The sequence below is a fragment of the Chaetura pelagica genome, unplaced genomic scaffold (assembly GCF_000747805.2).
Source record: "Chaetura pelagica isolate M959 unplaced genomic scaffold, ChaPel_1.0 scaffold412, whole genome shotgun sequence".
Taxonomy (NCBI): Eukaryota; Metazoa; Chordata; class Aves; order Apodiformes; family Apodidae; genus Chaetura; species Chaetura pelagica.
In genome coordinates, this window is record NW_009952690.1 from 936,038 (window position 1) to 950,163 (window position 14,126).

The following is a 14,126-nucleotide window of genomic DNA, read 5'->3' on the forward strand; positions in this document are numbered from 1 at the left end:
GCTGCTTTTTCTAGAAGTGTTTTAATGAAAGTTAGGTTTTGAGCTGCTGTGAAGTCACCAAACTGGACTGGGGTCAGTAGCATGCTGCTTGATCAATATGTGTGAATTATCTGTGTTTAAAAAAGTTGTCAGTTTTGAGATTTTAGAAGATACTTTGTGGAGTTAAAGAAAAAGCAAACTGATAGAATGTTTTCTTTGTGAAAATTGGTGTAATAACAAAAAAACTTGGTTTTGACAGGTATGAAAGGTTGCTGAAGGTGTGTTCCATAGCTCTCGTTGGCAAGTACACAAAGCTAAGTGATTGCTATGCATCTGTTTTCAAGGCTCTGGAACACTCTGCGCTGGCAATTAATCACAAACTTGAATTAATGGTGAGGATATTTCTGGATTTTGCTTTCAGGAATATTTTGAATATACTTTATTAGTTCCAGACATGTGAGGCAGCTTTAATTCATGTGGAAATTAGGAAATGAATCATTGCAGATAAACACAGACTGGCCAGGCATCTAATTTTTTAAAATAAATGTTTACAGATTTAATTATATTATTTGGAACTAAACTTATCTGATAGGAATACTGCAATTACCCAAAACTGCATCTGATGATAAAGCAGTTTTTACCTGCAAATTTCTATTTAGTATCAAAGATGGGTTTCATGTGTTCTCATGAGACTGCTTATCATGCTAATGAGGTTAGCTTAAAGAGAGGAGAAAATAAGTACATTGAAAAGTAGTTTAGTTTCTTTTTAAAATCCGGTGCCAAAAGCTGTTGTTCATAATTTCATTTAATATTCTGAGAGCTGTCCATTTTCTTTTAATCAGGATTCTAATGATACCGGAAGTGGGCCATAAACATAGTTTCTTCAAAATAGTCTGGGGCAGATATGCAGTGTGGAAGTGTGTATTATTATCACTTAATAGGTACACAGGACATTTTAGCAACTTGCCGTAGCAAGACAGTAATAAATGGTCGCAAAGAATAATCAGTGACACATTGCTTTAGAGTGATTCATTAAATGCTATAAGATCAATTGATCAAAGTGGGCAGATGCAAGCTATACTGCAGTCAGTGATATGAAAAAATTGAATATATTAGAGTGAAAGTTTCACTGTGTCAGAAGTCATGCATGGGTCACTTAGATAGTGCTTGGGCAAGGAAAGCAGGCTGTTCCCACTCAGCTCTAGGAAGTTTGTCACTGGAACTAACCACTTTTTGACAAGTAAGGTCTTTAGTATCCAGGTGGCTTAACAGGTTGCTGAAGGCAGCAAGCCAAAGATAGTGGCACCATTCTGTTGTATCAGTCCATCCACCCCAGAAAGAAGCAATGGGAGCACGCAGAACAACCAGGGATGCATATGTGCTTCTTTAATGAAGTATGGAGTGATGAATACATGGGAATCCTGTTTCCAGTGATATTGCCAGTGTCTTTTGGGAGAAGATAAGTTCCATAAGCCATGAACACTGAGTACTAAAGGACTGTCTTTTATATCAGAAACATACTTCTGTTTATATCACCTCAGGTGTTTTCAGCGTCTTGGTGGAGAAGGTGACTAGCCCTGTAACAAGATAACCAATTATGTTTTGTACCCTTCCATCACTGCTTGGTTCTGATGTTCTAATGTCAATTCTTACTGTTAATCAGATGGTGAAGCAGTTGCAGCAGCTTGTGATGATGTAGAATGTACTTTTTGCTGTAGTTTGTGCTGTGTGGGCCCTGAAATTGCCCTATTGTTTTCTCACAGTTTCATTCTACTGCTTGTCTCAGGCCCATCAGTCAGCTGCAGATCCTCATATTTTGCTTCTCATTATTGGTGCATCAAGAACCTTTTGAAGTAGTGGAGGCATGCAGAGGTGCACAAGCAAAAGCTAACCTGAACTATTTTTTTCAGTAGGACTTCTTTATTGTGAGAAGTGGGTTAATTTATTTTCTGGAGAGGTGGAAGAGGCCCGTCCTATCAAGAAAAAAGGAAAAAAACTACAGAAACTGATTATCTCTAGTGTCCTTTTACTCTTGTCCCCTGCAAGATATCATAGAATCATAAAATGGTGTGAGTTGGAAGGGACCTTAAAGATCACCTAGTTCCAACCCCCCTGCATGAGCAGGGACACCTCCCACTAGACCAAGTTACTCGAAGCCCCATCCAACCTGTCCTTAAACTCTGCCAGGGATGAGGCTTCCACAACTTCCCTGGGCAACCTATTCCAGTGTCTCACCATCTTCACGCTAAATAATTTCTTCCTGATGTCCATCTTATATCTCCCCTCTTCCAGTTTAAAGCCATTACCCCTCATCCTATCACTCCATGCCCTTGTAAAAAGTCCCTCCCCAGCTTTCCTGTAGTCCCTTCAGTTACAGGAAGGCTACTATGAGGTCTCCTTCAAGCCTTCTCTTCTCCATGCTGAACAACCCAAATTCCCTTAGGCTGTCTTTGTAGGAGGGGTGCTCCAGCCCTTTGATCATCTTCATGGCCCTCCTCTAGACTCGTTCCAGCAGGAGGAGGATCTAAGGAAATGGCAGGTTGTCAGCCTCACCTCATTCTCTGGGAAGATTATGGAGCAAATACTCCGAAAGGTTGTTTCTGTGTGCATGAAAATCAAGGAAGTGGGAACAGCCAGAATTAATACCTAGAGATTTTCAGATCCTTATTGGAAATGGCTCTGAGTAATCTCCTTTAATATGACCAGCTATGAGCCAGGGTTTGGGCTAGAGCCCTTCCAAGGCCCTTTCTGACCTATTTTATTCTGTCACTAAATACTTTATACTGGCAGCTGCCTAGTGGAAAATGGAAGTTTTTATGATATGTAAAATAAAAAATATGTAAAATAAAAAAAGAAAAAGAAAAAAAAAAGTGAAAGGCACCAAGTCTGCAAATGCACATTAGCATTGTGTGCAGCTAACCTGAAGTTTGGTGGAGCTTTTACATTAACAATCATGTCAATCAACAGTTGCTGAAGCTCCAGTGCAGTACTGAAATCTTAATAGACAATGGCTCCTACTGCACTTACTTGCATATGCTAACCTTGTTTTTAGTGTTTTTGTCCAAAGGCTCTCCATATAATCCTGTGTTCTGCTTAATATTGTATGTGGCATCCAGCTCAGACACTAGCATCCACATGACTGACTGGAAAAATTTTGATGCTGCTTGAAGTGATAAATGTGCTGGCCTGGTATGTTTTGCAAGGAAACCACAATTAACTTTGACTGTAATTAGTTCCTCTTTCCAACCTCCCAGCATGACAAACTGTCCTTTTAGTTTATCCTATAGTAACCTACCAGTATAGAATAACAGCACTTATAAGTAGTTATTTTTCTGTTTTATGTTTTCATGGCTTCCAGAGTGTGGAAAAAAGTGGAAAATGTTTGCAAGAAGGCAGCCCTGTCTGGAAAACTTTCAGCAGCCTTCTTGGTTTCATTACTCTGCACACAAATTTGAGTTCTGTTATTTCAGATAATCTCATTTTTATGGGGGTTGGATGCTACAGCAGGATGCTATTTTTTATATTATTCAGAGAAAAAGACTGCCAAAACCAAGAAACAATCTCTCATCTTTTGTGTCCCCAGTGCAGTACATAGCTGCCTCACTCATTTACTATAGTGGTACCTCAGGAGATGTGCATATTAATGGCAGCAATCTAATGAAGTATTTCTAGTAGGACATAATAATGAGTCTGCCTTCCTCTGTACACTTGATGCTTTCCAGGAATGACTTTCTCGTAGGTCAGACAGTGCAGGTTTATCCAGTCCGTGATAAGATTAGATAAACTGCGGCCCTGAAAATCTAGGAAGGTGAACATCCTGCCCACATCTTGTTTGGATGTCAGGATAAGGTCAGGAACACTCCTTCAGTGGTGCCCTGATTTCCGTAGAAAGAAAACGTGAGTGTCCAGGTATGGAGCATTCTACCAAATCTGCCTACCTGCAGGACTGTGGGCAGACAGAGCTTTGGAGCTATGTGCCAAGAAAGAGGCATGGATTGTTGCAATTAGAGCAAATACTGGGTCTTCAGTGACATTGTTACAGGTTTATTGGGAAATTCACTTGAAAGTCTAATAGGTTTGTCTTAATGCTATGAAAAAGTTGGTTATATAGTGTATGCTGCTCTTTCTGTGGCAGAAAATACTATTTTATTGTGTTTTTTTCTTTACTAGTACATAGATTCAACAGAACTGGAACGTTCTACAGAAGCAGAGAACTCTGTGAAATATCACCAGGCATGGCACAAACTATGCAAAGCAGAGTAAGTGGCATTGGGTGTTCTGTATTGTGATAATTATTTCATGTGGTGAAACATGCTTCAGTAAACAATTTCTCATTGCATCCAAACTTCCATTACTTATGCAAAGGGATAAATGTTCACGGTTGGTGACAAGCTTCAAACATAGCAAATTATAGTATCAACGTATATGCTCAAACTCTGCTTTAATCTCTTTAGATAACTTCCAGTTCTTTGGCTGGATTTGTGGTTTGTTTGGGTTTTTTCAATAGCTAGACTTTACAGTGCAGGTCAGTTGTCAAAGATTTTTCTTTGTCTACATGCATTATAGTGAAAGGTAATTAGAAAAAAGCTTAGTAAATACTGGGGATGCTCTGCAAATGTCTCTGTTGAGAATCATTGCCAGGATTTCAACTTGCATATGTAAAGGGACGTTGTTTGTTGTCAAAATGCATTTCATTTCTTCAGTGTTATTTAGTAGACACAAAGTTTTGATGTTAAAATCCTAGAATAGTGAGTACGTAGCTGCTTTATTTAGGCAGTGGAAATTTCACTGTGAACCATGAGGTGGGTGAGATGAGAATTGGGATGGCTAGATGGGACAGCTCTCCAAATTTAGAGTTACATTTTGTATAGTCTGTATGGTCACACCAAACGCCTTATGTGCATTGTACTTGCTTTGTTATAACCTCAATAATCTGTCTTCAATTTGTATGGACTTCGTTTACTGGCTTGATTCTACACGTTGTTTGCTTTATATATGGCTGTCATTACAGTGGAATTCTGGTCCCAGGAGGGTTTGGAATTAGGGGAACAGAAGGCAAACTTCAAGCTATCTCCTGGGCACGAACAAAGAAAAAACCTTTTCTTGGTAAGATAATTAGAGTCAGAAATTATTGTGTTTTGAAGGTGTATAGCAAGCTAATTGGTTTGATTTAAAAAAGAAAACGAACGACAAGCACACACTAGGGAAGGATCCTATCTTAGGGAAATATGTGTGCTGTTGTGAATATTTGCCTTGTAAATAATGCCCAGGGTCATAGGCATGTGCTACATCTGCTGTATAAAGGAGGAAGAAAAAAACTATCTCCAATCCAAAGGTTTATTTGCTATATTCACATTTTATGTGGACAGTCTTTGCTTCCTGTTTTAATTAAATCAACATCATTATAGATATTAATCAGTGTGCAAAAAAACAATAGCTGTCATTGGACACATTCACTATATTAAATATTTCTTAATTTACTGGTATATTTTATTATGGTAAAGGCTAAAGATGCTTTCTGACCTATAAGCTAAGTGCTGTTTGTGTAAGTGCCTCTGAAGCTTTGGTTCTTCACTGCATTTCGTACCATTTTCTAAGTGACTACTTTTTCTAGTTGCCAAAGAAAAATTTGAATCTGCATATACCCAGGCTTTCAGCTTCTCTTCGTCTTTATACTAATTACTGGTAAATTAGATGAGAGGAAAAAAAAAATTTGAAAGGGCTTAAAGCACACAATTTTGTCGCATAGTATTTACTGGGTGCCAAGTTTGAAGGGTGAATTTACACTGAGAAGCCATTTTTGCTTTAGCTTTTTGTAAAGTCTGTGTATATACACTGAATACCAAGATTTCAAGCAGTCAGGTTGAAGACAGAACAGCAATACTTAGTCCTGCTCTTGGACCTGTTAAAATCTGGGGGTTTTGTTTTCTCTTCTAGGAGTTTGCCTGGGAATGCAATTAGCAGTTGTGGAATTTGCAAGAAACTGTTTGAATTGGAAAGGTGAGCTCTGTATGCTAGTGTGAATATGATATGCTTAGAAGAAATTTTGTTCTGTCTGTGAAATGTGTATCTACTACTAGGACTATAATGTAGACCCTGTGATCATTAGGTACTTAGCTCTTGCAACATGGTCATTTTTAGCAAAGCACCCTGTGTTACCTGTCTGTAGGAACTTTTATTGTGCAAATTGTTTTAAACCTGCTCCCTGATCTGAGGAGCATAGAAGAAAGTGTGCTTACAGTTCTCCTCTGTTGTCTCTTTCTGGAATGTGCAGGTGGTGAGGAGTAAAAACTGAGAAGTGGTTTTCTCACTTGATTTCATTAATTGGATTAGCCAAACCAATAGCCATTGCAGTAGTAGTATGAAGAGATTTAGCTAACCAATGAATTTCTACCAGTAAGAGCTAAGACAAAAAGGTTTTGGGAAGTAGGGAAAAGGAGTGTGTGTGCCTGAGGTCATATGCTTCCTGTGGTTGCTTCAGAAGTGGTGCAGTAGGTGTTTCAATACACAAGATTTTAGCTTCAATGCAGGCAAGCCTGGAAGTGCCACAGAACAGTTATGGTAAGTTTGTAGTGCATGTAGAGCAATGAAAATATACTGTGTTTGTTTTGAACTTCTGTTTCAGATGCAAATTCTACAGAATTTGACCCAGACACAAAAACCCCTGTTGTAAGTACTGATTTTTTTTTTTTCCCTGCTGCATGTGCTTTGTGGACATGTCCCAAAAGCAGGGTCCGTTACCCAGTGTGCAAGAAGCTGGTCAACACAGAGTTGATATACTTGCTTTAATATTGAAGTATAAGGGCTGCTTATATACACAGAAACATGTAAAATTACTTGAATTGTATTCTCTCTTGTATACACGATTGGTTAACTAGTTCTTTGCTTCCATTTAAAGTGAAAATGCTTAAAAATTTACTGTGCAGGCTTAAAGAGCAGGGGTTTTTTTGTTAGTCCCTCTTTTTTATTTGTCCCTCTAGCCTATGGGTCGGTATTTTAGTATGTTAATATGGAATATTAATATGGTGAGTCCAATTAGTCAGTGTTTTCCACCTACTGCTGAAGGCTATAATCAAGATAAGTTGTGGGGAGTAGTCCCTTCCATTCTTTTCATCTGTCTCACAGGCCTGTTTCTCAAGGACAGGCTATTGTCTACTAGGGATGTGCTTTTCTCTAATTTTTGCTGGTTCAGTGTTACATAAGCTCTGTTTTTGTTCTGTGTGTTTCTTTGTATTTTTCTATGTGATTTTTGCCAAAAAAAGTATCAATTAATTTCAGTTAATAACAGTCATCGAACATGCATCTAACGTACCTCTGTGTAGTTAAGGTCTATCTGTATTTTCACAAGACACAAAGAGGTATTTACTGTCCCTATCTATTGTGTTTAAAAATACATTTTCTTTTAATAGTCCCTTGCCTTCACCTGCTTGCTTCTATGGTTTTCCTAGTAATCCTTAACCTTTTACATACATTTATATTTTGATAATAGCTTTGTGCTAAACCCTTCCTCCCCCGTGCATCTCACAGTCCTCCTTTTCAGAAAAATTTCAATGCTATAGATACGGCAGGATTCTCTGTGTCACATGGCAATGGTAGAATTTTGGAGTGCAGATAATCCAGTTATCTCCTAGTTCAGGGGAGTATGGTATCACATTGTCATAATAGTAAAACTTAATAATGATCAGTAAGAGAGAGTTTTTAAGAAAATGAAAAAGAGAAGAAAACTGGGTGAGAAATAGTCGTATCTTGGTGTAAGATGTAAACATCTGTTGTAGTGATAAATGGGTTTCTCATAGTGACCTCCTGCCTCTGAATGAATTTTCTTCAAAATAGTTTCGTTGGGACTTGTAAGTAAAATGTATTTTTTCTGCATCTGCTTAGTCTGAAACATGCAAATAGAAGGTTTTTAAAGCATGTCACCTGTTTTTCAAGGTTGTGCATAAGTGAGATCATCTGGTCTGAACTTTTGAAGGTGAATTAGAAACCTTCAGAGCTTTAGCACAAGATTTGCTGCTAAAACTTGATGGTGTTTGGAAATGTCCTCAGCGAACAAAGGTAAACTTTGCATTTGGCGTCAAATTTGTGAGTTTGCCATTGTAAGAGGTCTCTTCCTTCACCCTTCTTGAATATATGTGAAGACATACTCTTTTTCTAGAAGGGCCATTTTCATAATAACAATGTTTTGTAAAATGTGAAAGGTGTTGGAAGGTTTCTGTACGTTTTTTGGGAAACGAGAGGTATAGTATGGAAGACAGATTCTGGAGTACCTTTGTTTGTAGGGCTTTTTAGTACCAGTTTTATTTAATTTCTCATGACTACATTTCAGCTGGTCACCACAGGTACCTTTTCCGGATACAGGCAGGCCATCAGGAGGGGGTGAGTCTCCTGTTGGAACTGCTGATTTCTCTCCATTATTCTTGTTCACAATAGCTGGCTCCAATGCAGAGCTCCACACTTAGCTGAAGCTAGGAACATGGATGCTTGTCTGCTGCACCCCTACCAGCAGTTTCCAGAAACTGTAGTGTGTATTAGTACACTATATCTAGGGCGAAATTTTATTCCATGAGTAATTAACTGAGTGGTTTGCATTTTGCATTCAAGGGCAAGCAAGGTTTATATGTTAAAGAGAAACGTGTGTGAACATAAAATTAAGAAAATAATGGAGTGAATATACATGTCATAGAAGATTAATACAGTGTTTTCATTGAAGCAGCATGCTTGCAAATACATAGAATGGATGTTATTTTGTTCTGAGCTATGTTAAAGTTCTGAAAGTGGTTATTACCAGCTGTATTTCAGCATCTTAATCTGATTTTTGACATCTCAGTTCTGGGCAAGAAACAGGTGTAAATCATTCCTAGGGGGAAATTTGCACTATTGATAATTATAACTGCTACCTTATCTACCTCAGCAGAGTCCATCTTGTGCTAAAAACTGTTTAAATATTGCATATAATAACAAATCAATAAAAATGATTGGAAGAGAAGCAGATTAGTGAAGGTCGTGATCTACTGAACAGATGTGGATATTTCATTATCCAAGAAAGTTAATTGGAAACACTGTAACAGCTCTGGTAATATCTTGTGCTGCTACGGAGTGGTTCATCTGACTGCTAACTTGGGACCAAACCAGTGTACTCTTCTTTTGGTTTCTGCTCCTTTGGAAACTAAAGAGGGAGAAGAATGACATTGATGAGGCAGTAGTTTTATTTTCTTTTCCTTTAACACAAGTTATTGTACTATAAAAGAGGATCATCTGCATTAGTAAGAAAGTTTTGAGCATTGTAAAAGATTTTTATGTGTTGGGCAATTGTGACTTGTTCTGCTTTGAACAATAAGAAATGCACAACTGAACATCCAAATGGAGTTGCCTGCAATGCTGATGAGCTGCTTCATTTTAACTGTTCATCTCTTTCTACTGATTATCATTATAACAAGGTTGCTCAACCTGAGTTCTGCAAAAACACCATTAATAGCTATGTGGGAAGGAAACTGTAAGCCTGTATTGCTTGGTTTGGGGATTATTGATGTCGATTGTATTGACATGTAAGTAACTGTGGTTGTTAGAGAGTTAAGATTTCAAATACCTGGGAAAAATAATAGTCTCTGCATACAAGAAATAGAAGTTAATGACTTAATAATGTAAAACAGGTAAAGTTGTGATTTTAAAATACTGTAGGGGAAAAATAATATTCCTGTAGCTGCCTATCTGTGTGATGAAAACTTAAAGAAAATGAGACCTAGAATTTGCAAACATTAATAAGCTGTGATTTATAAGCTGTATTTGAGAGATTTAAAGTTGCTATTATATATTTGCATTTAGGCTTAAATTAAAATCTGTACTCTGAAGAAAAAAACCAACCAACAACCTCTGATACGGCAGTTATCTATATTCACCCAGCCATACCATCAAAATGCCACCTGAGGATTTTGGTTTTAGTTCCTCTTTAACACGGGTTTAATTTTGGTAGGGAAAATGAGAGGGATACATGAGCACTGATCACAGTCTTTTGAGTTCTTGGTCTCTTCTTGGTTGGTTATTTGCAGGTCATGTTTCTCATTAGATATTCTTAAGCTTTCTGCTTTACTTTCTAGTCTTTTGGATAATAGGGATAGGTAAATTGTTATTATTTGCAGGAAGATAGCAGTTCAGAAAAGTAATGCATTTGCTTGAGAGCGTTGCTTAGTATGAGTTTTCTGTTGCAAATGATAATTTTAAAATTAACTCCTTTAAAGGGAAACTGGATAGTGTCTGAACTGCTAATGAGCTGGATTCACTGGATAGCAAAAGAGCTACTTGTTTTTTTCCATATCCCTCATCTTCTTCTGCTATTAAACTTAGACTTACTGTTTTGTATGAGCCTTGTAATGATGTTATTTGTCAATTCTATTGCAATTGCATCTACTACCATTCTAGGTAAGAAAGAGCCTCTTTCCAGAAATAATTCTAATGCACTTTAATTTTATTTTTTCTAAAATCTAATTTTAATTGCGGCTATTGTTTTTCATGACCTATTGCATCTTTGTAAGATCACGAAACTTCAGATACTGCATCGAGTAAAGTAAGTGCATTTTTTTCTGTGGACTCAAGAAATTGTGCAGAAATAGATTTTGCCAGTAGGTGACGCTCTTACAACGTTTGTTTCTTGATGCCCACTTTTCCTATTCAGGATGCTAGTAACCTGATTTAATTAAAGGTCTTCAAAGGTTGTCTAATGGATGAAAAGAAATGGATGCCCCGCTCATGTAAAAGCACCTCTTGCAAGTCTGTGGTTTTACTTAAGGCTGTAAACTAGATAATGTAGCTGAGCAGGCAATTGTGTGTGGGATATATTTTGGTTTGTAACAAAGCATATTGCTAATTTTAAATAAGTTTTTTCATAAACCACGCAAAAGTAATAAATATTATTTTCTTTTCTTCCAAGAAAGGCAAGATATTTTAACAGCTGAAGAATGACCCAGGAGCCTGTTAGAAGATGCATATAATATTTAGATATAATAGTTTGAGGCTTCTAGTCATGCATTGCTGGTGTACAGTACTTTATTCCTCATTACATGAAGGGGAAGTTCAGGGTTGGGAACTGCTGTAGTGTGGGATCTTGAATACACTTGAGAAGCTTTGCAATTAAGTAGAGTCTTTAAATCCTTAAGTAATTCTGAGATCTAACTGGTTTATCAGGATAATGGGTGATGTTGGTGTTAAAATTCAGTCAAAAATTCCAAGTTCTGTAGTGGGATTAGTGGCTAATCACTAAAATTACTTGTTGTCAAAATTTCCATTCTTCTAATTTCTCTTATTTTTGTCTAGTATCCTCTTAAAGAAAGTAAAAATTCCCATGAATTACATGTGTGAAAATATATATGTCACAAGGAATTGTGCAATGAAAAAGTTAAAACTGTTCCACATAAATATGATGAATGTTTTAATTGCAACAGCAATCACTCAACTGCTATATTTATTTAGGTGTTCCTTTTATGAGAGTAATAACAAAAAAGTGCATCCTTATGTAAATATAATTTAAAATGAGTATATTCATATTTAGCATTGTTACATTGTTATTGAACATAAGTACTTTATGTTTAAAAAATTGGAATTGTTTACCATATGGAAGTGTTGTCTTATGTGGATGATGAAACTGAGCTGGGAGGAGTATTGAGTAGTATATGCCAGGGGATACTCCTCAGATGGAATGATACCTCTTTCATTTTATGTGTTTTAGAAACCATTTTATTTGAATTGCTCTAGACATCAAAATAATAGCTCAGGAAAAGCAGGGTTTGTTAAATTGCACTTTCTTAAATGTAGCATGAAATAGGTAGTTCTGAGTGAGGCAGTTTAGCTGGAAAGTGTGGAAAGTAACACAGTACACGACATACTTTGTTATATGTCAAATCTTTATTATGTACCTTTTAAAATGTTAACAAATCTGTGGGTTTAGGTGTATGTATAATATACACCAACACTGGGCTCTTCTTCAAAGCAGTGATACTCATTCTTGCAGATGCCTTACTGTCCTGTACCAGTTATCTTTCTTACAAGCATCACAAATTCATCAAAGGTGACACTTCCATCATTATTTTTGTCCAATGTTTTAATTAAGTTATCAAGTGAGAATGTATCCTGTTTTCATAGGAAAAGAATTAAAAGAAAAGAAAAAAGAAAGATAAATTATTGCCACGACTATTTTCCTATGAGGAATATTGCCAATAAGTAATGTAGTCAATAACAGTCAGTGTTATTTGGAGGTGTTGTATCTACCAGTTTTACTGGCTAAACTAGAAATACAGTGTCTGCTATCACCTGTCAAAAATGTTACTACAGATATGATAACCATTTAAGGAATATTGTATCAAGTATTACTCAGGTTACTTTCAGCCTTGCGGATAAATACGGAATTTAGGAAATGGAGTAGATGGAATAGCTGCAGCATGTACATAATCACCAATAAAAATCTACTGCTTTATTAGATGCTAATTTGGACCCTGCATAGACTAATTGTAAATGTCACTACTTTCATTAGGCTTTGGACCAGAACCTGAGAGTCTCTTTGCCTCCCCCTTTCACTTCTTTACTGGGAATACTGTATTCACTGTTGAAAAAAATCTTGCTAGTGTATTAAATCTAGTTTAGGTTATTAACTCCTTTTATTTGTTGTGTCTGGTAAGAGTGCATGAAACACCTTGATGCAGTGAGTATTCTGATAACATTCCTGATCAGTTAAATTACATAATGTAAAACCAATTTTGGTTTATAATTTAGATTTTTAATTTTTTTTCTTCATACTTTATATATGTTTTCTAATGTCATGTCCTGCTATTATGTTGATTCATAATGGTGCCATATATTTCTGCAAATAGAGCAGATGTTTGAAAATGTCTGATATCTAGACAGAAAACTTCAGTAATGCATTTTCTGAACACTTCAATTTACACATATCTAGGAAAATGGGTATGGTTCTACATTTTCTTCAGCTAAGATAAAAAGCATTGTATTTCTGAATTTACCATCACATTTCCTATTAATTTTTAGCAATTAATTTCTGACATGTTTTTTTAAGGGAAAAAAACCGTTGTTTTTCAAAATTTTATTTTCAATTAGCCACTTCATATTGATGCAGTGACTAAATTGAATTACTGAAGTCCTCCAAATACTGGATTTTCTACTGAGATGCAACTTCTTTTAAACCTTTAGCAAAAATTGCTTTTGTCAGTTACACAGATTTGTCTAAGAAAACAATCTAACAGTCCAAATCTAGTTCAGGAAAGGTCTGGCAGAGAATATATTTGAAATCAGAATCTAGAATTTTTTTTTTTCCAGCTACAGGAAATGGGTATTTCTCTCTCTAGCTTGGTGACATCTCTTTTCTCTACTTGGTATCTTTGTGGAATATTTAATCTTCTTTTATTTTGTGGTTGTGGGAACCTGATCTAGGTAGAAGCTGGCTCATGTATATTTTCAACTTGTCCTACTAACTTACTTGGTTTATAGGTTTTTCTGTTTTCTAGATTCATGGTTTATTACTTAGATTGAAACAAAAATATTTTATAAGATTCTGATGCAATATTCTAGGTTGAATTTGGTTTACATAAACCCAAACAAAACATCTTAGATTTTTACATTGTATTTCATAGGGCTTTGTTATGAGCTCCCTATCCCCAGATGTCTGTTTGGAGCTACTGTCCATGAATGTGAATTAAGTTTTATAAGCTAACCCTTATTTAAGGATTATTTTTGGCATCAGTGAAACACAAAAGGCACAAAAATCTGTCTTGCAAAACAGAATCATAGAACGTCATTGCCTGTTTTTCCTGTCTTATTTCATGGGAAGCACAGTGAATATAGTGAGAGTGTCACTTACCTTCAGGTATTGCGCAAATTGATTCTGAAGTAGGTTTTTCAGTCCAGCAATGGACAGTGCACTGGTGCTACCCTCCATTAAAGCATACTGGGTAAAATATTTCAGAAGGTTGTCATTGAGTAAATGTTCCATGTTTCTCAGATTTCTTCTTGAAAAATACCTGCAAACACAGCAGACAGTAACAATCCTGTGCATCAGAATTTTGAAATGCATCTAACAATCTATTCCATTGGTTTAACTAAGCATATGAAATTATTAATACTTAACCTAGATGAAAAGAGGTGGTGTT

The 14,126-nt window shown here is 36.4% G+C and overlaps 2 protein-coding genes across 2 annotated transcripts in view; one reads left to right on the forward strand and one right to left on the reverse strand.

The window, feature by feature from the left end:
- Positions 1-14,126, forward strand: part of CTPS2 (CTP synthase 2) — a 72,317-nt gene that overhangs the window by 12,850 nt on the left and 45,341 nt on the right. Inside the window, exons 8-12 of the mRNA XM_009993819.1 lie at positions 239-371; positions 4,150-4,238; positions 4,991-5,085; positions 5,917-5,979; positions 6,605-6,648. Coding sequence (XP_009992121.1) covers positions 239-371; positions 4,150-4,238; positions 4,991-5,085; positions 5,917-5,979; positions 6,605-6,648 — 424 coding nt within the window. The remainder of the gene's footprint in view (positions 1-238; positions 372-4,149; positions 4,239-4,990; positions 5,086-5,916; positions 5,980-6,604; positions 6,649-14,126) is intronic.
- S100G (S100 calcium binding protein G) lies at positions 11,986-13,969 on the reverse strand. The gene is made up of 2 exons (XM_009993818.1): positions 13,838-13,969; positions 11,986-12,099 (listed from the first exon to the last, which is right to left on the reverse strand). Exons 1-2 carry the CDS (start codon positions 13,967-13,969, stop codon positions 11,986-11,988), a joined length of 246 nt encoding a protein of 81 aa, XP_009992120.1.

Coding starts and splice junctions, on each gene's coding strand:
- S100G (XM_009993818.1), bottom strand. CDS start 13,969: ATGGAACATTTACTCAATGACAACCTTCTGAAATATTTTACCCAGTAT. Junction 12,100..13,837: donor AATTTGCGCAATACCTGAAG/GTAAGTGACACT, acceptor CTATGAAAACAG/GATACATTCTCACTTGATAA.